The 25,859-nt window shown below is 34.2% G+C and overlaps 1 protein-coding gene across 4 annotated transcripts in view; it reads right to left on the bottom strand.

Moving 5' to 3' along the window:
• USP15 (ubiquitin specific peptidase 15) overlaps nt 1-25,859 on the bottom strand; it is a 136,124-nt gene that overhangs the window by 15,555 nt on the left and 94,710 nt on the right. For 2 of the 4 annotated variants that reach the window (XM_082636634.1, XM_082636635.1), the window contains 3 exons: nt 6,549-6,722; nt 4,941-5,099; nt 4,637-4,861 (listed from right to left, as the gene is read on the bottom strand). In XM_082636634.1, the coding sequence (XP_082492760.1) occupies nt 4,637-4,861; nt 4,941-5,099; nt 6,549-6,722 (558 nt within the window). Of the gene's footprint in view, nt 1-4,636; nt 4,862-4,940; nt 5,100-6,548; nt 6,723-13,021; nt 13,168-25,859 lie in introns of those variants that run through there. The other 2 variants (XM_082636636.1, XR_014295377.1) reach the window with 2 other exon arrangements.

Here is a 25,859-nt window from a genome sequence, read left to right as displayed (position 1 = left end):
CAATTACAAATAAACTTCCATGACTCAAATCTACTTCAGTGATGGGAAAACTCATCAAGTGGGCTAACCTAGCTAATTCCCTTTTCCTCTAGAGCTGGTTAAAGCACAGTGTTAATGAGGTGATCATTTTGGATTTGAGTTGTTACTGTCTCCAAGAGGAAAAAAAAATCCCAATTCCTCTGTGCTGATCACGGCTCTAACTTCCACAAATTTATGTTTCTGGTCACCAAGTGAGAAAAGAGGTAAATCAGTGAAATTCACATTGCTGGAAAAATAATTTAAAACCCAAATTACGGAAGACCATTCAACACATACTTTCCAGGTTAATGTGTAATTTGATTTCAATTTGCTTCTACATAATAGATGTTATATTATTGGCATGGGAAAGTACTATCTTTAACAAATGAGTATAGAGAAATAGAGTACATTTATTTTATGTTGCAATAAATTTTTACTCATTTTTTAATACTCCTCTCTTATTCCATTATACTCACTGGCATATATTTGTAAAGTTACAAACTAGAGAGGTTAAGGATGTAGTTTAGCATTGCTATACCTTCTCTCCATTGAAAAGAATGTTAAAAATCCTATACTTCTAAACAAGTGAATAAGTGAGTATCTAAAGGATGTGATTTTAGACATGTGAACATATATGCCCCTGGCCAAAAATAAAAGCAGGTATTCATTAACCTTGCTCATGGATAACGGCAAGTGCCATGTCTCTCTTGTTCTCTAAAATATTCTCAGCACTGCTGGATGAAATACTGACATGAAGATACCAGGTTCAATGAGTTCATGAAGCAAATACATAAATAGCACAAGAAATGGGTGAAATTTGCATAACTGAGTACATGACTAGTCTCTACCAACTTTAATTATTTTGGATGAAAGTACTATATTTTTATGAGTACTTCATATTCTGTGCCCTGTTGACAGTAAACCCAAACACTTCCACTAAATGAATGGTACGATGACAATTTTGTTCAAAGCGTACCTTTCATAAAGATTTCATGAACACTGCTATGGACTGAATTCTGTCGTCTCAAAATTCCTATGTGAAGCCCTGTGATGGTATTTGGAGATGGAGCCTTTGAGAGATTTAGATGAGATCATGAAGGTGGGGGCCTCATGATGGGATTAGCATCCTTGTAAGAAGAGACACCAGAAAGCTTGCGCTCCCAGTCTCTCTCCCTGCCCTGTGAGGACACAGCAGAGGAGGCAGCCATCTGTAAGTGAGGAAGAGTCTGCACTAGAAACCACCAGGCTGGCTCTCTTGATTTAGACTTCTAGCCTCCAGAACTGCGGGGAAATAATTTTCTGTTGCTTAAGTCCCTCAGTCTATGGTATTTTGTTATGGCAGCCTGAGCAGACTAATACAACTAATAGGCTCTAACAAACTGCACCGCTGGCTGGAACCCTCAACTAAGATCTTTAGTAAAGAATCTTCTAAAGTAGGAACTATGTCTGTCTTGTTTACCAGAGCTTTACAATCAGTAGGTGCCCATTTGAATGAATAAAATTTTTGAACACTTCTAAGTCATGAGGGTTGGGAATACAAAGATTTACGAAGTCCTTTTCTTCAAAGAATTCATGGTCTGGGGACAAAAGTTAAAGTAAACCAAAGGTCATAATAAAATTTGGTAAGTGCTATAATAGAAATTAGGGTAACAGAAGGTAGAAAAGGAACGAAATACTTTTATTAGGGTGGGTCAAGTATCAGAAAATGATTAACTGATCAATAAAGGGAGAAAATATAGTGTTTTGCTCCATAAAATGTAAAAAAATCCAATTATAACACTAGGCAATGGAATCAGGCAGACAATTGATATTAAGGTCTAGCACAGGGCTCTTGCATAGACTAAGTGTTATGTGATAACCCAAACTGTTAAAATATTAGAACACCATTGAAACAAGTATTTTTAGCCTAACTAAATTTCCACTTCTTTTCCAGGTTCTTAAGATGCCTAAAAATTACAGGTATTTGAATATACCATTATTGAAACCATTTCCTCTAAGATCAGGAACAAGACAAGGTTGCCCACTCTCACCACTATTATTCAACATAGTTTTGGAAGTCCTAGCCACAGCAATTAGAGAAGAAAAAGAAATAAAAGGAATCCAAATTGGAAAAGAAGTATAACGGTCACTATTTGAAGGTGACATGAGACTATACATAGAGTCCTAAAGATGCTACCAGAAAACTACTAGAGCTAATCAGTGAATTTGGTAAAGTAGCAGGATACAAAATTAATGCACAGAAATCTCTTGCATTCCTATACACTAATAAGGAAAAATCTGAAAGAGAAATTAAGGAAGCACTCCCATTTACCACTGCAACAAAAAGAATAAAATACCTAGGAATAAACCTATCTAAGGAGGCAAAAGACCTATATGCAGAAGACTATAAGACACTGATGAAAGAATTAAAGACGATACAAATAGATGGAGAGATATACCACGTTCTTGGATGGGAAGAATCAATATTGTGAAAATGACTATACTATCCAAAGCAATCTACAGATTCAATGCAATCCCTATCAAACTACCAAGGGCATTTTTCACAGAACTAGAACCAAAAATTTCACAATTTGTATGGAAACACAAAAGACCCTGAATAGCCAAAAGCAATCTTGAGAAAGAAAAACGGAGCTGGAGGAATCAGGTTCCCTGTCTTCAGACTATACTACAAAGCTACAGTAATCAAGACAGTATGGTACTGGCACAAAAACAGCAATACAGATCAATGGAACAGGATAGAAAGCCGAGATAAACCCACCCACATATGGTCACCTTATCTTTGATAAAGGAGGCAAGAATATACAATGGAGAAAAGACAGCCTCTTCAATAAGTGGTGCTGGGAAAACAGGACAGGGACATGTAAAAGAATGAAATTAGAACACTCCCTAACACCATACACAAAAATAAACTCAAAATGGATTAAAGACCTAAATACAAGGTCAGACACTATAAAACTCTTGGAGGAAAGCACAGGCAGAACACTCTGACATAAATCACAGCAAGATCCTTTTGACCCACCTCCTAGAGAAATGGAAATAAAAACAAAAATAAACAAATGGGACCTAATGAAACTTAAAAGCTTTTGCATAGCAAAGGAAATCATAAACAAGATGAAAAGACAACCCTCAGAATGGGAGAAAATATTTGCAAACGAAGCAACTGACAAAGGATTAATCTCCAAAATATACAAGCAGCTCAGGCAGCTCAATACCAAAAAAACAAACATCCCAATCCAAAAATGGGCAGAAGACCTAAATAGACATTTCTCCAAACAAGATATACAGACTGCCAACAAACACATGAAAGGATGCTCAACATCACTCATCATTAGAGAAATGTAAATCAAAACTACAATGAGGTATCACCTCACACCAGTCAGAATGGCCAACATCGAAAAATCTACAAACAATAGATGCTGGAGAGGGTGTGGAGAAAAGGGAACCCTCTTGTACTCTTGGTGGGAATGTAAATTGATACAGCCACTATGGAGAACAGTATGGAGGTTCCTTAAAAAACTAAAAATAGAACTACAATACAACCCAGCAATCCCACTACTGGGCACATACCCTGAGAAAATCATAATTCAAAAAGAGTCATGTACCACAATATTCACTGCAGCACTATTTACAATAGCCAGGACATGGAAGCAACCTAAGTGTCCATCGACAGGTGAATGGATAAAGAAGATGTGGCACATATATACAATGGAATATTACTCAACCATAAAAAGAAACAAAATTGAATTATTTGTAGTGAGGTGGATGGTTGTAGAGTCTGTCATACAGAGTGAAGTAAGTCAGAAAGAGAAAAACAAATTCTGTATGCTAACATATATATATGGAATCAAAAAAAAAAGGCAGGGGCAGGACAGGAATAAAGATGCAGATGTACAGAATGGACTTGAGGACAGAGGGAGGGCCAAGGGTAAGCTGGGACGAAGTGAGAGAGTAGCACTGACATATATACACTACCAAATGTAAAATAGATAGCTAGTGGGAAGCAGCTGCGTTGCACAGGGAGATCATATTGGTGCTTTGTGACCACCTAGAGGGGTGGGATAGGCAGGGTGGGAATGAGACGCAAGACGGAGGGGATATGGGGATATATGTATACATATAACTGATTCACTTTGTTATACAGCAGAAACTAACACAACATTGTAAAGCAATTATACTCCAATAAAGATGTTAAAAAAATAAATATACCATTATCTTATCATAATATGAATCAAAATGTATAGCAAGTATTAGTTTCTCTTCCAACAGCCAGTAGGAAAAAAATTACAATGAACGTTAAAGAAAGTTCAAGTTGGAAAACTGGGAAATTACTACGTTATTAATCTTTGTAAGCTAATATTCATACCGATATTGTAAAATCAAACCACCTCTCATTTTTCTTTGATAAGAAAAAGTCTTTGAGAATTTTGTTTTTACATGACAAATAATGGTACTTTACACATCCCTCACCCTTTCAAGATTCTGAAAAGTTGTACTAATTAGTGTATAAAAATCTCTTATGCAAAACAGCTTATTATTATCGAATTGTACTTGAGGCATAAGGACTCAACACTAATCTTTTATAAAAATAACAAATGCAAAGAAATTAATCACTTCCTACCTGCATAGGTTTCGTAAGTGGATCCATTCTAACTAAATAAACTTCCAAGGTACGTTCCTTTTTCATGGGCAATGGAAGTGTCAAGTAACAAAAAGGATCAAATGTTACTGAAATCTTAGCACATTCAGGACAAACTAAAGTTGATTTAAAAAGGCCATGAAATATATCTACTATGATAGAATCATTTCTTTTTAAATGGTTTTCCCAGGCTTCTTCAGCAACTACCTGTAAGGAAAACAGACACATATTACAAAGAGATACCACATTATTATAACAATGATGACAATAATATGGTTAAATTTACCTTATCGGGTCTTCCATCAGCATCTTTTAATTGTATATATGGTTTTTTCCTAATTCTATTCAAATCCTCATGTAGTCCATCTAATAGGAAAGCTAATAGTTCTTGACAGTCTTGTTGCTGGTATCCAGAGAACTGAGGTGCAAAACGTCCTACCTGTGTCTGTAAGAGAAGCAAAACTATAAAATCAGTTCTAGGGACAAGATTGATTTAAAAAATATATAGTCAATTTTCATTATTCACAGATTCCATATTTGTGAATTCACCTACTTCCTAAAATGTATTTGTAACCTTCAAATCAACTTGTGGCACTTTTGCAGTCATACGCAGATATGATAATTACATATGGATAAATACACGTAAAGAATTACATATCTAAAAATATTTTAATAATGATAACTAATCTGTAAAATAGAAAAGAAATGCTGACCTAAGGAGAGAACACTGAGAAAATATGGTATAGTTTTGGACGAAGGATTGGGAAACACTAAAGACTTAAAATTCAGTAACATTTCTGGGTCACTTGAAAAAAGTAAAATGCTCTCATTTAGTTTCTGTGTGTAAAGAGAGGATAAATCTCATAGAGATAAAAAGAATATTCATGTTCATATATAATTTTCCTAGTCTTTGCAGTGCTTTTTTTTGATGAGACTGTAAAGAAATGCAAAAGAAAAAAGTCAGATATCAAGGACCTATTTACACATAATTGAGAACATCTTGTAAAATGAAACTAGTTGGAATCATGGATAATGGTTGAGAAATGACTTGTCTGAACTAGTTTGTCCTAAGTTTGGAAAGTTAAGGAAGATAAATGCAAGACTTCTTTTGATTTGTCTTTTATTTTTTAAGAACTAGTACCTAGTTAATAAAATGTTGCCCAGTCCATGTTCTATATGAACATCATTTAAGTTGTATAAAAAACGGTCGAAAACTGCTTATTTTCTTCAAATGTTTAAAATTTCTCATAAATCTCACCCATATAATTAATTAGGAAAACTTTAACAATATAAAGCTAAATTTCAGTTTAATTCTTATTTGAATGACAAACTAAATTACTTGAGATTTTGATTCTAAGAATTAACTACTTCACAAATAAGAAAAAATAGAAGATTAAGAATTATATTGAAAATATATTTAATTAATATTTAGTGCTTACTTTGCAGACCAGTTTCATTTCAATAATTTTTCAAACCAATAATGACTCTCAAAATAAAGTTCTTAGAGTTTAATGACATGCCCAAATTTAGTCTTTACATTTGTATAAAATATTTATGTGGGTTTCTTAGAGATGTGCTATATTCTAAAACAATCTGCAAATGCTCACTGCTGTCTATAGTCATTTTGAACCATACAAGTGTTTCTCAAACTTTATTTCATTATTTCCTTTACCATCCTCCAGAACTCTTTTTGGACAGTTTAAATTAATCATCTATTATGCGCCCCACCCTGAAAATTTAATACCATACATGCTGTGTATGTATTTATGTGCTGAGTCCCTTTGGAGGGCCACAAACCACTGTAATAGCTATGATTTTTTTACCCCTTTCCCAAAGATTTTTGTCCTCTTGGGTGTGATATAGGCCTTGTTGAAAATGTATTTACCATACTAACCTTAAAGGCTCTTGGTGTGACGTAGCTAAATTTTCCAGACCACATTTGCTTGATCAATTCAGCATAAGATTTAGCTATTTCACCTCTCATTCCTAAGGGATTGTCAAAATTCAGTTCTTCTTGATACTTATCATTCAGGAAATATTCAGTAAGTGGAGGTGTATTGCTCAAACACTGCAAAGAATAAAATATATTTTCAAGTAAAAGAAACCACACGTTAAGCATGTTAAAATGTAGAGAGAAACAAAGTGATAATATATAGAGAAAAATATACATGATGGCCTCTTGCACTAATAAGTAACTGATCAAATAAACACTCAAATGATGTACTCAACTATTCATTTCCCAAATTTCAAGTCAATTACTTATAGTAAATGAAAATGCTAATATTTGTTGCTGTAAAATCTGCATTAATTTTAACCACAGCAAGCTACTGGTTAACTGGGAGAGAAGCTCAGAATCTTCTTTCCTTCTTTTACTTGACTGGTAGAAATTATGGATTGTCTAATCGTCCCAGGCATCTGCAAATTAGCCTGAGTAGGTAAAAACTGAGACAGAGCGCAAGCAAGAAATGAACTTTAAAGAGGTATTTACTGCTTCCATTGTCAGTTCCTTATCATCAAAGAGCAGCCTTCTAAACTTTCCTTTTGGATCAACCATTTTTAGAAGGGAGAGTACAGATCAGCTGAACCTCAGAAAACAAACTTGTTATGTGAACTCTGGCTAACTGTGTTCTTACTTCTTCTAGCTCTTCTTTAATAACACAACAATCCAACTTTCCTTTATGGCAAGATTAAAATTATGAATAAGTTAATTCTCCAGCTCTGTTCCACTTTGAATTAAATAATTTAGGATTTAAAATAAAATAGATGGCGGAGGTACAGTTTTTCCACAATATTTTATCTCAAGATGAAATAATTTTTTAAGTTGATAATACCATAAAATGTGACTTCATTTTGAACCGAATATTACTTTATCAAGTAGATGTCTAGAGCCATTAATTAGAACATGTAATGACTGACACAGACATACGGTCATATAAGTAACTTTTTTTTGGCTGCAGGAAGATATTTGTCTTGGAGTAAAGTGACAAAGTGCCTTAAGTGAAGCTAGTTGCTTGCATGTAAAGTAGTAGAAACCTGTTCTTATGACAGTTCAGACTTATATTAATGGAAATAAAAGTTTTTCAAAGCTTGCTTACCACTCATACGGAGTAAGTTAAATAGTTTTGGTAACTATGAAAGGTTCAGCCTGCTGAGTTAATGCTGATAACTTGGATGCTATAAACTATGACTATATGTCATATACTGTTTGGCTAAAACTCCAAAATTAAGCATATTCAATTTTTTTTTTTTTTCCGGTATGCGGGCCTCTCACTGTTGTGGCCTCTCCCATTGCGGAGCACAGGCTCCGGACGCGCAGGCTCAGCGGCCATGGCTCACGGGCCCAGCCACTCAGCGGCATGTGGGATCTTCCCGGAACGGGGCACGAACCACCCGTGTCCCCTGCATCGGCAGGCGGACTCTCAACCACTGTGCCACCAGGGAAGCCCAAGCATATTCAATTCTTAAAAATAGATTACGGCGTTATATTTTGTGGTTTCAATTATAAATCAATTTATGTGTACTCATGTAACTATGATATCTATTTTGGAATTTTCTAATAAAAATAATAATGTCCAAACTGGCAGTCTGGCCCCTACCTCAAGGTAAAAGGGAGAACTCTTCATAATATCATGGGACTTGTTATTGTATTATTCTTAGGCAATGAAAATAATATCAACAGTTTAAAAATGTTTGAGGTGGGCTATACAGCCTGTACAGTTATTTACATGTCTTTTTCAACAGTAAAATATTTTATGTGAACAAGAGGTAAGCTACAGTGTAGGAGGTAGTTAGGGAAGAGACTTTTTTTCTACCTCTCCTCTTAATTCCTTTTATATCTCAAACTTCCATAATTCTTACAGGCCTTCTGAGTTTCATTTTCTCTTTTCTTTTTGTAATATATGTCATTTTAATTATAAACCCAGCACTGGAGGTAGGGCCAGGCAACCTAGAATACACCATGACCACATAGGGCATAAATGCCATCACTTAGCAGTATCATCTCATTTAGTACAAAAAGAACCAACACTAAACTGGAGGTCAGACAGCATTTACAACAATTATCAATTACTTTTCAAATCCTTATATTTGATCAGCTCAGGGTTATACTAAGAATATAATATTCTACTACTGCGTGTAACAATTATATAAAGCACCTAATGCTTTATCGTTTAAACACTTCAAAAAATCAAGTTGTGCAAACATGAATAATTCTTGAGCTTTGTTTTTACCTAATTATTCATGTTTATCCTTAGCTTGCAAAGAGCTTCCAACTATAATTGAAAATCTAGCTTTCCATAGCATCCAGAGTGATCTTTCTAAAATTTGTCACTAAAATTTATGACTTAATTATGTCACTTCCTTGCTACAAATCCTTTAATAGCAATTTCAGATTAAAATTTCAAATCTTTAGAAGGGTCTGTCTTTTGCCCATCTATTTAGCTTCATCCCTTGTCAATAAAATACCTTTAAAAAAACAAAAAACAAAAAAACTTCCATCCCAGCCTTATTTGATTACTTGTGGTTCTTTGACCTCCATGCATTCTCTCACTTTTTAAGTTCTCATTACTCTACCTATATGAAATATACCTTCTTTGCCTTACTAACTTCTACTAAACCATTCAGGTATCCTGTCTGGGAAGGATTCCCAGGTTCCCTTATAGTGTTTCCTCCTGTATGTTTCCTTATTGCTTACTTTTATTACAGCATTTATTTTATAATATACTGTAACTTTAATTTTTAGGTTGTCTGTCTTGCCAAATGGACTGAGACTTCCATGAGAGCAGGATCATGATATCCTTTAAATTCATGTCTCTAGCACTGAGCACAATGTCCCTTGGCATTTAGCATGTATACAATAAATGCATGCTTAGTTAAAATGTTTTTTGCCTATATTTACTAATGTATTTATCCTCCATTTCTTCTTCTTTTTCTTAACTCTTTTCTTTCAACGTTTGGCACAGAGTACTCAAATTTTGTTGAATGAAATATCACAAAGTGAGGCAAAAATATTTTTGCTTGTAATGCATAATTTCAAAAGTTTCTTCAAGCACTTCTACCTGAATACTAAATCCAAAAAGACAGCACCTAGTAAAAACTCCCTGGTCCCCTTTTGTTTGACTTTCATTTAATCTACCATCTGCTTTGTAGTGGGCCTCTACTTGTATTTTTAAAAAGTCAATGACACAGAGACCAGTGCTTATTTTCATAGTGACTCATGCCACTTTGAAACTGATTATAATTCACTGATAACAAACTAAACAACAAAATACAAATAGTCTTAATAAGTAACTGCCTGTATTTCCTGTCAAGATATCATAACCAATATATTTTGAGATAAACTTTATATTTAAATGTAAACTATTAAATACTAAATGGTCCCCCAAAGCATCTTATTTGCTTAACATAATGTTTTAAGGAACTCACAACCTTAATTTTTCTAAAAATTTTCTAAAACACAAATACAGAAATTCAATAGTCGATTTAACTGTTCTACTACATAGATCGTAATAGTTTAAAAACTAAACTGATGTTAGACTTTTTTCCTCATCTTGAAAATACCATAATTTTCTCCTTCACCTTGAATATAATGTTATTATATGTCACTATATTCTTGAAATAATATGAAAACCAGTTAAACATTAAAAGTTCTCTTTTGGTATAAATTTCAAGGAGCTATTGTAATAGAGCTCAAACAACTAAAATATTTCCTCCAGGTGACATCAGTATTCAATGCCATCATTCTGGTAGAAGAAAGAAGCCCATTTCTTAAATTTGGTCATAATACAGCTTGATTTTTAATTTATGCAACTCATTATTCAATCTTTTAACATGAGGCTATCTTAGAAACATGAACATCTTCGACAATTACAAGAAAATTGGATACTTGGACTGGCTGCCATTAAATACAATGTTTTAAAGAATAAAGATAACTTTCATTAGTTCAATAATAAAAACTATAACCAAAGTTCTGAAGCATTTCTCTCAAAGATTCTTCTATTATAAAAAACATCACTTTCCTATCTGATTGGGACTGTTCCAGAACAATTCCTTTCTTAAGGCATGTAGATATTAGAAGTCCTACATATGTAGACATAGGAAATGTCCTTTTTAACTCATGATACTTTACTCCAGTAATGTAATATGGACTAGAAATCATACAACATATGTTGTGCCTATGTGGATATATCTCTTATTCTCAATGTTTCCTGAACGGCAAACAAAACAAAACAAAACAAAACCCTCATCCTTAACATACATGGTTTTTCTTAGCAAAAACTGAGAATAAAAAACCCCCCACAAAACCTGAGAATATATATGAATGTATGATAAAAACAAAAAGGATTATTTAAACAGTATTAGTATGTTATTTTTACAGCTACTTATGAGTTTTGTGCCATTCTAACAGTCACATGCCATTCTGAGCTTCACCTGTTAATTCATTTGATTTCAACTGCCTGACACTGACAAATGCCAACACTTTCATAGTTTAAGAACCACCTATTACAAGTCATCACCAAAAAAATGAGGTCCATAAATGAAGTAATGTGACTGATCATAAAACATGTATCTCAAGCCACATTTTGTTTGTATTATAATTGTGTCTAGAGTTGGTCCTAATATTGGGTAGAATTCTGTCAAATAACATGTTAAAAATAAAGCAATAATCAGACTGAAGAAAAAGATTCTGTACTAGTAGTTTCAATTCTTGATGCAAAAGAGAAAAAGTAAAAAAGCTACATTAATCAACAGGCAAATGCACTTGTTAACTAGGCAAATTATTTATTTAAATATTTTTTATGATCCCTAGGCAAGTTAATAGTGTGCAAAACTGACAAGAGCATTTGAAGATCTAAGGATTAAAAAAACTTTCACATTTAGTATATGGTAATATGAAATACTAAAGTTTCATATTTAGTGTATGGTAGACTTTTGGCATTCATTAATTTAGCCTTTGTGATAAAGCATCTTCACAGCTGGCTAACTGGAAGGTTGAGGATATAAGCTAGCATGAAAAGATGTTGATCCATGAGGAATGATGAGAATGGTGTATTATGTGCAAGCCAATCGTTTTGTGAGCAAATGTATCTGTTCCTCAAAATGGCTTTGTAGCTCTACTTGTGCTCACATATGCATTTAAAATGGAAATTGCAAGTAAGAGTATTCTTGAATATGAATTTGAATAAGGGGTCTTAAGATATATTCCTTAGTTTAAGGTATTAAGACTGAGCCTTAGCATGTACTCCTCCCCTTCTTAGAACATTCTTCCCCTTTAAGAAATTCCTACTTATTCTTTAAAACTCATCTCAACATCTCAGCACCTCAAGGAAGAACATTCCTTCTTCTGGACTAATGCTATACCTTGAACTCACTTAGACTGTCCTTATCTTGAGAGCAGAGTCCATGTCTTATTCACCTTTGTAACTTAGCATCTAGCACAATGCCTGGCACATACCATAATAAAGGTATGTGATGAATGAATAAAAACTTATACAGTAAATCAGTCCTTAGAGACTGAGAACAGTGGGAAAACACTTGACTAAGATCTGAATTGCACCCTGTTACATAACTATAACCTATTTAAAGTTCTACAAGTTCAAAAATAAAGTCCAAATAATGCCTAAAGAGGCTTTCCTAATGAAGGAAAAATAACTATTGTGAATACTCCAAAAAATAACTGTCAAGATAAATCCATATAAATAAAAGATATGTGAAAGAAAAATATTTGGTAATATATTTTCATGAAGACTGTTTTTCCCAAATCAACCTGGAACTAGACACCACAATTCTTAAAAAAATTCTTCTAAATAATCAAGTATCTCATCCAGTGGACATTCTATATGGCTCAATGTATACAGACCTTTAATCACTGTCACCATGAAGAACTTTTTTAAAAAGAATGCATATACCATTGGACTATTTTATAAAGTATTAATTATCTATGAAAAACTCTCTGATTATAAATTTCTGCGCTTAACCCAACATCCTAAAATTGGAATATTATGTGAAGTATGATTCTCTCTCATTACTTAAATTTCATGGAAAGACTACAATATTTTGTACATAACTTTTCCTTACATACACATGCAAAAATCCTATTCCTCTTACATTACTTTCAAAAAGTTCTTCCATTAAATATGTTCTGATCAGTAAGACTGATGTTTCTTGAGTTCTTTGAAAGAGTGACTCATGTAAGAGTCTCAATTTTGTATTTCACTATAAACTTCTATATATTTTTAAAAAATTGATGAATTGAAATAAAGTTCTACTATATAACCAAATCTCAAGTCTATAATCAACATATTTTAGGAAATGAATAATTAATAGCCATCCCAATAACTTGTAATGAATCTGGAATTTCCCCAGTACCTGGAAAATAGTCAAAGTAATCCCCTTCAAAAAGAGAAAGTTGTCTTTTGTAATGCTGAATATGAACCACTCCCTTTCTGTTCAGGTGCTCCAGAAGCCCAATTTTCAAGTGATCATGTATGCTCACTATTTTAGTAAACCGGTAACTAGAACAGGAAAGAAAACAAACTTAATTTTTGAATACCTAAAGCCTTTGAGTTGTGTAACTCATTCTGTAACTGATCAAAATGTAACGCCACTCACAACTCTTAAAGTAGCTACACTTTCAAACTGACCAATACTAAAAATAAAAACCCAATCTAAAATGAGGAAACCATTTTATTTTCTTATGATTTAAAAAATAAAACCTAAAGTAATCCATGGTTAAAGTAATCTTAGAATACCCCCAAATATCTTATTTTGGATTTTTAAGATTAGATGGATAAAGAATTTTCGAATTTGTCATGTTGTTATTTTTCAATTCGTCATGACAAGAGTATAAACGTTATAAAAAGGTACTGTATAACTCCAAAGCATTTTATTAAAACTGGGATACTGGCTCAAATTCTGTAAAAAAGTAGTGGATAAGACAGAAAACTATGACGTAGACTTTTACAATGAAGAACTACAAATATAAGCCTGCCCCTTCACCACGGAGGTTTGGAAAATGAGATATTTTTAAGACACTTCATGTTTTATCTTTTGTTATTATTTTTCCTAGGAAAGGCAAATCTCATTATATTTGAGATCAGTTCTGAAGTTTCTCCATATATTTTAGGCAAACAAATACAACTATAGCTCTATTTTGCTTTACATTTCCATTCTCTCTTCAAGCTTTCTTTAAAGAACAAATTTGTGTAAGTAAAATATAAGTCAATATAACTTTCTTTTTATTTATTTAGTTTTAAAAAACTTTAAGTATGTTTTCTTCCCTCTCTCACCTAGTTAGTGAAGAGAGAACTGCCGTACACTTGACTTAAAATATTGAAATTTTACATAAAGTAGGTCTAAAGACAGTATTTTTGAATTGGACAAAGATGTTCTAACATTTTCATGTTTATCATTAATCTGGTCACTATGCTTAGGACATGAATAAAATTAAACTTCATTTAAAGTCCCTGCTGTCACCCTTTCTTCAAATTCTATGTAATCTCTCTTCACACGCTACTTGAATTTAATTAAGAACTATTATGAAAGCTTGGGAAGTATGAGAACTAACGGGAAACCTTTTGGCTAGCAAAGAAATGTCAATGCCTTTCCCCTCCTCATCTATGGGACTGAGGAAGGAAAATTTTGTCAAAAGGACTACCCTGTTACTTGCAGTGAGTAAGTCCTATAACTAGAGACGTCATGCTTAAAAAAACATGATTATATAAAGACCAATGATTTTTTCATATTAAAAGCTAAAAGTAGAAACTGGATAGAAGATCCACTTGCAATACAGAGAAATTTGAAAGCTTCTGGGATAATGATTAGATCAACAATGATGTTATAAGCTTCAGGTAGTTGTATGATGCTTTAAAACTACTAGATTGTAACAGCAATTGTTTAATTTTTTTTTTAAGTAACAGGCTATTTATTGAATGATTTTTATGTTTAGATATTCAGTTTATGGGACGCATGCTCAAGCTAAATGGTTCTAATAACATTAATAAATATTAGTGTAAGTTATATTTATTTTAAAGAACTAAAGCTTATTAGCTCAATTTTAATGTTTAGTAGCTTATTAATTACCTATTAATTACCCTATTAATAATTCAAAACTGGCTCACAATGAAATGAATGCCAATATTTTAAGCAAGCAAGATAGTGAAAGGTTTTAAGAAAAAACAAGTGTTTTATAGTTTTGTTCAGTCCCCTGAACATAATATTCAGTAAAGAAACATTTTTGAATAAATTAGTATTAAGAATTATGTGATTTATTCATCTTTTAGTTATCCTGCTAAGGCATAAAGAAAGGGACAGCAGAATTTTTAAAAAAGTTTAACTGACTTACTACATTCTTTGAAAGAACTACCAAGTAATATACTTCTCTGTATCATTTCATTACACTAGGCCCATAATTGACAATATTAATATTTAAGCTGAGTTGAAACAGAAATTTAAGGACTATGTGATAACATAACTATGAAGGTTTCTAACTATTTTCATAATAAAAGAGAACTTTAAATTTATTTGATTAATCACTCAACAAATATTAAGAACAGAAGACCATTATGAGACTAGAAATACAGAAATACTGTTCTAAAATGATGTTTTCATGCCATTCATTGTGAAATCGTTCAAGAAACAATTTGCAGAGTAGTAGGGTATGTTCTGCCAAGCTGTGATGAACATGGCAGCCCAATTCAAGTACTATCAGACTGGCTACATCAGCAGAACATAAGCTATAGTGTTTATTAGACTTTATATAAATTGGTAGGTCTTTGCAAGAAGTAAATATATATATTAAAAGCTATAATTCTTTTAAAAATTATTGTGCTCTTTGACATTTAGACAGCTCCAGAAATATCATTAATCTGGTACAGGTCAAGTACTAAATATTTCAGGTAAATTTTCCTAATGCAGTGCTTCTCAAATCATCTATGTAGAAGGACTAGTATCTTTTTAAATTTTCAAACTGTCACAGACTGATTCTTCTATAAAGTTTTTTAGAAAACAAAAATGAACCACTAGAAAAATGAAATAAGAGAAAACATACAGAAAAGAAAGACCCATTTTTAAATTATTAGATTTAATAGATATGAAACTAACCTAACTGCTATAAAAGTTCTGGATCATTCACTTATGCCTAATTTCTATAGTTATTTTATTGTTGGCCAGCATTGTCTCATCCAAACACTGTAAGAAACACTGTTCTAATGTAGTTACTATTATGTGGCATTATACCAAACATTGGGGATATAAAAGAAAACCAAAGATAGCCTCTAATTTCATGATTCTTACTGTGTAGTAGGTATTTGTCCAGAAGAGATAGAGGAAAAGGTGTGTGTGTGTGTTTGTATGTGTGTGCGCATGCACACATATGTGTGTGTGAAAGGCAACTAGGGAAGAAGTAACATTATATATAAAGAGATTTGAAACTTAATGAATTCCAAGAACCTTTAGTTTTGGTTAAAGAGCTAGGTAGGGTCCAGTTTGGATTTTATACTTTAGGTGATAGGAAATGAGGCTTTTAAAAATAATTAATTAATTAATTTTTGTCTGCATTGGGTCTTCGTTGCTGTGTGGGCTTTCCCCAGTGTAGGTGAGGGGGCTCCAGGCGAGCAGGCTTCAGTAGTTGTGGCATGCAGGCTCTAGAGCGCAGGCTCAGTAGTTGTGGCGCATGGGCTTAGCTGCTCTGCGGCACGTGGGATCTTCCCGGACCAGGGCTCGAACCCGTGTCCCCTGCACTGGCAGGCAGATTCTTAACCACTGCACCACCAGGGAAGTCCCGGAAATGAGTTTTAAGCAAGGAGGTATTTGCTTTTAAAAACTGACTCTGGGAGCAGTGTACTAAATGGATCAGAAGAGGATAAATGATGGAACAAAGAGATGAGTTAGATGTATTTTTCAACAGTTCACTTAAAAGATGCTCAAGTGTTAAAATACTGTACTGACAGGAAAGGAAAAGATAGATACAAGTGACATTTAAGAGGCAGTAGAATGAACAGAACTTGTGGTAAGTCTCAGGTTTTGACTTGGGTTAATTAATGGTTGCACCTATAAGGGAGTATAATAAATAAAAGCATCGGGTTTCTAGGAAATACGTTTAGTCATAGACATTCTGAGTTTGAGTTATCTTTAATATTGTTTAGGCAGAAATGTCCATCTAATAGTTATATTTTGGAGGGAAACTCAGGAGGGAGAAGTATGGTGGAGAAAGATCTGGGATTTGTCACTTTTAAGCAGATGTCAACTTCTCAAAGGTAAAGGGGCTACAAAGAGCCTAGGAAACGGAGTCAAGAATGACCTTACCAAAAACAATTTCTATGGGGTGGTATGATGGTCACAGTGATGATATAACAGCAGTTGATACTTACACATTGCTTGTTATGTACCAAGCACTTAAGCATGTTATCTTCATTTAACAGATAAACTAAAACGTTTCTTATCCAAGGTCACACAACTTACAAGTAACAGAACTAGGATTTGAATCCAAGCAGTCAAGTTGCAAAATCTAAGCTTTAACTACTGTGCTAAGCTGCAGACATGAGGGCTATCGAATGGGACATGAGAAAGTAGGGAGAAAGGACAGACCACCCTTTTCAAGGTCAAGGGTCCTCCTCACTCCATCTCCCTCCCACTCCATTAAAAAAAAAAGAGTTGACCATGCATATACGAGTAAAGGAAGACAGTGAAGAGGTGAGGTTAAAGATACAGAACAAAGAAGAGACAATTAATGTAACAAGTCTCAGGGAAGGTAAGAGCGGTCTCAGGAAGATGGTGGCATAATTATGATGATATAGATACTTTTGGTATGGTATTCAATGAATGTAAGAGGAATCATAAAGTATATTATATCTTGCTATTAAGAATTTCCTTATGAACAGTTAGTAATATTTTGGTCAAGAACTTGTTTTTACTTTCTTTTAAAAACAGTTACTGAGGGCTTCCCTAGTGGCACAGTGGTTGAGAGTCCGCCTGCCAATGCAGGGTACACGGGTTTGTGCCCCGGTCCGGGAAGATCCCACATGCTGCGGAGCAGCTAGGCCCGTGAGCCATGGCCGCTGAGCCTGCGCGTCCGGAGCCTGTGCTCCGCAATGAGAGAGGCCACAACAGTGAGAGGCCCGCGTACCGCAAAAAAAAAAAAAAAAAAAAAAAAAGTTACTGAAAGCTTTCTCTTGGGTAAGGTACATAATGCTTAGAAAAGCCCTGGGCAATTACTGAAGAATTACACAAAATACCTTAATCATATACCAAAACTATTTAAAAATATATGTATTCGTTCATATATGCATAATAAATATATATGTATGTATATTGTCATGTGTGTGTCAGTCAATGTTCAGTTTATATTCAAAACAAAATCTCTCTAAACAGGACTTCCCTGGTGGCACAGTGGTTAAGAATCTGCCTGCCAATGCAGAAGACATGGGTTCGAGCTCTAATCTGGGGAGATCCCACATGCCGCGGAGCAACTAAGCCCGTGCGTCACAACTACTGAGTCCGTGTGCTGCAACTACAGAAGACTAAGCACCTAGAGCCCACGCTCCACAACGACAGAAGCCATGGCAATGAGAAGCCCGCGCATAGGAACGAAGAGTAGCCCCCACCTCGCCACAACTAGAGAAGGCCTGTGCACAGCAATGAAGACCTAAAGCAGTCAAAAATAAATAAATAATTTATGTATTAAAAAAATCTAAATGAAGACATATTTTTAATTATACATGGGACTTGATTATAAGGCAAAGAGTGATTTTTCAAGTAAACACTTCAAATTCATATGAACATCATTTTTGACTTAATTACTTTAGGAGAGTATATGTTTGTTTCATTGATATTGTCACTGCTCAAAATATTTAGGTACTTCTCTTTTTAGAGTTGGCAGACGTACAAAAAAGCATTGCTGTCTAGCATCCAGGAGGTGTCAGTATGTGTTTACTGAGTGTATGAAAAATGTGGTTTTTACTATGGTAAAATATGATTTCTTTTTTTAAAAAATTTTTTTATTGGAGTATAATTGCTTTACAATGGTGTGCTAGATTTTGCTTTATAACAAAGTGAATCAGCAACACACATATACATATCTCCACATCTCTTCCCTCTTGTGTCTCCCTCCCTCCCACCCTCCCAATCCCACCCTTCTACATGAGCACTGAGCTGATCTCCCTGTGCTGTGCGGCTGCTTCCCACTAGCTATCGGTTTTACATTTGGTAGTGTACATAGGACCGACCACCTCACTACAAACAACTCAATTTCGTTTCTTTTTATGGCTGTGAAATATTCCATTATATATGTGTGCCACATCTTCATCATCCATTCATCTGTCGATGGACACTTAGGTTGCTTCCATGTCCTGGTTATTGTAAACAGAGTTGCAATGAACACTGTGGTACATGACTCTTTTGGAATTATGGTTTTCTCAGGGTATATGCCCAGCAGTGGGATTGCTGGGTCATATGGTAGTTCTATTTGTAGTTTTTTAAGGAACCTCCATACTGTTCTCCATAGTGGCTGTATCAATTTACATTCCCAACAGTGCAAGAGGGTTCCCTTTTCTCCACACCCTCTCCAGCATTTATTGTAGATTTTTTGATGATGGCCATTGTGACCGGTGTGAGGTGATAACTCACTGTAGTTTTGATTTGCATTTCTCTAATGATTAATGATGTTGAGCATCCTTTCATGTGTTTGTTGGCAATCTGTATATCTTCTTTGGATAAATGTCTATTTAGGTTTTCTGCCCATTTTTTGATTGGGTTGTTGGTTTTTTTTGATATTGAGCTGCATGAGATTCATGCTTTGTCAGTTGCTTCATTTGCAAATATTTTCTCCCATTCTGACGGTAGTCTTTTCGTCTTGTTTATGGTTTCCTTTGCTGTGCAAAAACTTTTAAGTTTCATTAGGTTCTATTTGTTTATTTTTGTTTTTATTTCCATTTCTCTAGGAGGTGGGTCAAAAAGGATCTTGCTGTGATTTATGTCATAGTGTTCTGCCTATGTTTTCCTCTAAGAGTTTTATAGTGTCTGGCCTTACATTTAGGTCTTTAATCCATTTTGAGTTTATTTTTGGGTATGGTGTTAGAGAATGTTCTAATTCCATTTGTTTACATGTAGCTGTCCCATTTTCCCAGCACCAATTATTGAAGAGACTGCCTTTTCTCCACTGTATATTCTTGCCTCCTTTATCAAAAATAAGGTGACCATATATGTGTGGGTTTATCTCTAGGCTTTCTATCCTGTTCCATTGATCTATATTTCTGTTTTTGTGCCAGTACCATACTGTCTTGATTACTGTAGCTTTGTAGTATAGTCTGACGCCAGGGAGCCTGATTCCTCCAGCTCTGGTTTTCTTTCTCAAGATTGCTTTGGCTATTCGGGGTCTTTTGTGTTTCCATACAAATTGTGAAATATTTTGTTCTAGTTCTGTGAAAAATGCCCTTGGCAGTTTGATCGGGATTGCACTGAATCTGTGGATTGCTTTGGGTAGTAGAGTCATTTTCACAATGTTGATTCTTCCAATCCAAGAACATGGCATATCTCTCCATCTGTCTGTATTATCCTTAATTTCTTTCATCAGTGTCTTATAGGTTTCTGCATACAGGTCTTTTGTCTCCTTAGGTAGCTGTATTCCTAGATATTTTATTCTTTTTGTTGCAGTGGTAAATGGGAGTGTTTCCTTAATTTCACTTTCATGTTTTTCATCATTAGTGTATAGGAATGCAAGAGATTTCTGTGCATTAATTTTGTATCCTGCTACTTTACCAAATTCATTGATTAGCTCTAGTAGTTTTCTGGTAGCATCTTTAGGATTCTCTATGTATAGTATCATGTCATCTGCAAACAGTGACAGCTTTACTTCTTCTTTTCCGATTTGGATTCCTTTTATTTCCTTTTCTTCTCTGATTTCTGTGGCTAAAACTTCCAAAACTAAGTTGAATAAGAGTGGTGAGAGTGGGCAACCTTGTCTTGTTCCTGATCTTAGTGGAAATGGTTTCAGTTTTTCACCATTGAGGGCGATGTTGGCTGTGGGTTTGTCATATATGGCCTTTATTACGTTGAGGTAAGTTTCCTCTATGCCTATTTTCTGGAGGGTTTTTATCATAAATGGGTGTTGAATTTTGTCGAAAGCTTTCTCTGCATCTATTGAGATGATCATATGGTTTTTCTCGTTCAATTTGTTAATATGGTGTATCACATTGATTTGCGTATACTGAAGAATCCTTGCATTCCTGGGATAAACCCCACTTGATCATGGTGTGTGATCCTTTTAACGTGCTGTTGGATTCTGCTTGCTAGTATTTTGTTGAGGATTTTTGCATCTATGTTCATCAGTGATACTGGCCTGTAGTTTTCTTTCTTTGTGACATCTTTGTCTGGTTTTGGTATCAGGGTGATGGTGGCTTCATAGAATGAGTTTGGGAGTGTTCCTCCCTCTGATGTAGGGTTTTTTGTGGTGGAAAAATGTAGTAACAAGCATGAGCTATAATGTTATCGTTGTACCTCTGGTAAGTCACTGCTCTTTTTATGACCAGATGAACCAAACATAAGTCATAATGAATAATATACTCAATCAAATGAAATCATGACCCAACTCAAGTGTCACCTCCTTGGTGAAGCCTCACTTATTTTCCAATGGCTCTCTTTTCTTTGCTTTCAAAACATTTGGCTGATCATGCTTTCTATCATGTCACATGTTACATCTTATTTATTTATATGGCTATCTCATTCACTACAGCACGACATTCGAGAGGATAGGCACAGTCTTGTTCAACTCTGTACCACCAGCGTCTAGAACAACACTTGGCATGGAGCAGGTCTCAAGGATGTTTACTGGATTAGCTAAATAAGAAAATTAGTCTAGTTGCTCTTAATTCCTTTGACCTTTTCTCTTTACAGCCCTAGATGAACCCAATCATTTTAATGTATGAACCCATCTATTTTATGCACCATGTAGCTAAACATTAAGATCTCAAACAATGAGATCTCAACATTGCTGAGCAATCTTATTCTTTCATTCTTAGCTTATGATCTGGTCTCGTACTTTTAGGATAACGGAAGTCATTACAAAATCTAGAAACTACTTGCGTCCATAATCCATTTCTTTTTTTCCTGTTGCAACAGTAGTGTCTTTCCTCCTTTCAAATGTTATATTCAAATGTTATATTCAAATGTTATATTGTAAGGCTTAGTCCTGGGATCTCTTTTTCACAGATGGCCTCACTTCACAGATGCAATCATTTCCCTGATTTTAAATACCATCTACAGTCATATTTTTATTTCCAACCTAGGCCTCTGGTCTATGTTCCATACTAGAATATCCAACTGCCTATGATATATCCACTTGGATGTTTCATTGGCATGACAAACTGAACATGACTAAAATTAACTCATAATCTTCTCCTTACCCCAAACCTACTTCTCCTGTGTCTCTCCTCCCACTGTTACCATTATGTTAACATTATGATGTACAAGCCAAAAACAAGACACACACTTGTGATTTCCTTCACTTTTCATTAATTTGAATGCCTTCTACAATACATGCCAGACACTGTTTGAGGTAATGGGGCTATAGCAGTGACTAAAACAAAACCCCTGTGCTCATGGAGCATGAGTTGGGAGTAGAGGGAGGCAAATAGATAAACAAAAAACTCAAATATATATATACAGCATATATCAGGTGGTCATGGAATGGGAGAGGGCAGTTACCATTGTATACAGTGAGTGGAGAAGAATCTGACTGATAATAGAGACCTAAAGGAAGTGAGAAAGTAAGGATATAAACATTTGGAGAAAGAACATTCCAAGTGTAGGAAATTATAAGTTCAGAGACCCCAAGGCAGGAACATTTGTGCAATATGTGAGGGGGCTACTGAGGATGGAGCAGAGTGAGCATGGAGGAAAGTGGTAGAAAATAAGACAGAAGCCAGATCATGCACGGCCTTATATTCTCTTTTAAGAACTCTAGCTTCTGTTGAGTGAAATAAGAAGGCATTTAGTGATAAGGACAAAGGGTAACAGGAAATGCCTTAAGTTTAAAAACATTGCTCTGGCTGTTCTTGTGAGGACAGACCATAGGAGTTAAGGGTATAAGCAGAGAAATCAGCTAGAAGATAACTGCAATAAACCAGGTGAGATGATAGCAGCCTGGAACCTTCAATGCCTTTTAATAATTACAATCCATATTCCCCCTACATGATCTGGCTTTTGCCTATTTCTCTGAACTCATTTTATCCCACCCCCATTTAAATATTATCTCACAGGTTATTCATCTTTGGTTCCTCAAACTTGCCCACCTTAGGGGCTTTGCACATGCTGTTGCTCCATCTGACTTCAACTCTCACCTGCCCAACTAACACCTATTCTTTGGTCATAGCTCAAAGGTTACTTCTGGGGAACATGGTATCCAATATAAATTAGGTGCTCTCCCAGCTCTTGTTATACTCAGAGTACTCTTCATGATTTTTTCTTTTCATGATGCTTAAAGTATTCACAATTTATTTAATGTTTATCTCCCCTACTAGACTACGATCCATGGAAATAGTACTGGTTTTGTTCACCATGGTATAGTTATTGCCTATCAGAGTGAAAGGCACCTAGTGGGCCCTTGATGAATATTTGCTGAGTAAATGAATGGATGACTAAATAAGTATATTTATTATTTGAAAAAAATTATCTAGCTTGATCACCTATAATATTCTGCAGATAATGCTCTGAATAACATCAGGTTTTTGAAAAATCAACTTTGTCATCAAAGGAAGAGAAATCTCCATCAGTGAAATTCAGAAGAATGAAAGCAATTCCAAAAGGAGCTCTTAAACTATTTCGAACACACCATCAAATGAGTAAGTGTGTAAATAACCTCCCAGGGAAACTGTTTGAATCATGCAAACAGTTATGGGAACACCTTATGGGAATATCTTGTATTATGGGGGCCATAAATTTGGCATAAACATAAAAACATTTTTAATGGTTGTACAACAATGTGAATATACTTAATACCACTGAACTTAAAAATAGTTAAAATGGTGAATGTTATGTTATGTATATGTGACAATAAAATGAAACATTTTAAAAGCATTTCTTACAAGCTGACTAGTATAATTATGAAAGATACATTATCTCAGGATATCTGAATAACAGCCCAGTTTTAACTCATTTATTAACTTGTCTTAGTGAATGACAAGTCACTTAAACTTTCCTTGCCTCAATTTCCTCATCAGTGAAATAAGGATAACAGATGCCCTAACCCAGGGGTGTCTGTGAAGAGGAAATTAAGAAAGTGACAATGATATGAAAAACAACCTTTACTATGCAAAGAAGAGGAAATTAAGAAAGTGACAATGATATGAAAAACAACCTTTACTATGCAAAGAAGGATACTGTTACTATCAGATACTGCAAGTTCATTACTGGGCTGTTAATATTTTAACATGAATTTATGAGAATTAGTAATTTATTTTAAATATTATTATTAATTAAGCAATGGTTTTCAGTAACCAACTCACTGACACTCTCCCAGTATAGTATAGTTTACAAATTACTGTAAAGAGGTGATTGGTAAAAATTGGTTTCCATATATACACTACTAAAAAAAAATACTGAACTAAGCATCCATTATTGGCAAAGTGAAAACACTAATGAAGTTGATCATTGGTAACATGCATCACCACAAACTATTTTTACGCACAAACTAAAATAGAAAGATGATCTTAAGTGTAATATTAGAAGAAAAAAATCTAACAGATGAGGGCCTTTTAGTAATTAAAACAGCATAGCCGCAACTGACCAGAATTTAAATGTATACGTTAGAACAAATAGGCAAAAGACAACAAACAAGGCTTTAAGAGAAATTTGGCATGTCTTTCTCCTTTGAAAGTCTCTATCAGTCCAATACCTTATATTTTCTAGTTACACTATTCAATAATACCAATTTATAAAATTTAGAACATAACCCTGATATACTTAAGAATATTCCAATCATAATGTGTTGAATGATATGCATACCTTTATTAAAGGAAGAAAATGTATTTTAGAAAAGATTTTGACAACAAGAAAATGAACTGTTTTTGATTTTTAGGTAACAGAAGTAAATCTGGAAACACTTTTGTTTTGTTAGAGGGGGCAAATTTGTAGTCACCATTATATATTAAAGATTAACATTTCTTATGTTTTCATTTACAAATACTTTGAGTAGTTATTAAAATCAATAAAAGATACTTCAGTGTGATTATATTAAAAACTGCTGCCATAAATGTTAGCACTGCAAGTAATTCTACCTAGTAAAAATAATGTAAAACAATTCTGTATTAAAATCAGATGTAATTATTTACAACTCCTTGAAATAAGCCTTTCCCCTGTAACCTTGTACTCTTGTCATTTCCTATTATAGAATTAGGGACTGACAAAACATTAGAAAGTTTATATTAACAGAAATAGAAGCATTAATCCTAGAGAAATTTGTATATTAATTTGGAAGAATGTGAAGAACAGACAAGTAAGACTGTTGGTTAAGAAAGGCATATTTTCGTGACTAGAAATCATTTTAGCCAAGTTACACAGGTACAAGGTATTTTTTCAGAGATACCGTTTCTGCTCCAGTTATGAAAACTAAATACTTACAGAACTTTACTATATATACTCTTTCCATAAATAAGCTGCCTGAGAATTCAGGTTCTCTTTTCCCAGTCCCTTTTCTTTTTCTAAAGGGAAGGGATACTTCTCCCTTTCTCTGCAAACAAGGGAGAAGTAGAAACATTGGTACCTGTGATGGGAAAGTGAATGGTTCTAATACAAGTAAGGCTGTTTCCATTTCTTTACCTTTATCAAATTGGAAAGATCTGATTGAGTTGTCATTTGATAGATAATTAAACATATTTTTGATGTAATTTTTGGCACATAGAATGGAAGGAACTCAAATAATTGAGTTTAATTGCTTGGATAGATAAAAATCTGCCCTAGGAATATTATCTGAATTTTTAATCAGCCACATTCTCAGCTTATCGGAAGTCATCATTTTCTTTAAAATCCTAAACTGTTTTTTAAAATTCTTATGTCTCCGGGGTTAGGTGTTTCTTTTTGTGATTGAAACGATGTTCATTTATTCAGCTGTAAGTTTGGTTAATTTGAATAAAATTACAAAGCTTCATGTTAAAGTGCGTTTCCAAGAATTTGTTCCAATAAATGCAAAATGAGAGTCTCAGCTAAGTGTAGAAAA

The sequence above is a fragment of the Mesoplodon mirus genome (assembly GCF_964341445.2).
Source record: "Mesoplodon mirus genome assembly, chromosome: 11".
In the NCBI taxonomy this organism is placed as follows: domain Eukaryota; kingdom Metazoa; phylum Chordata; class Mammalia; order Artiodactyla; family Ziphiidae; genus Mesoplodon; species Mesoplodon mirus.
This window is presented reverse-complemented; position numbering and strand designations above follow the sequence as displayed.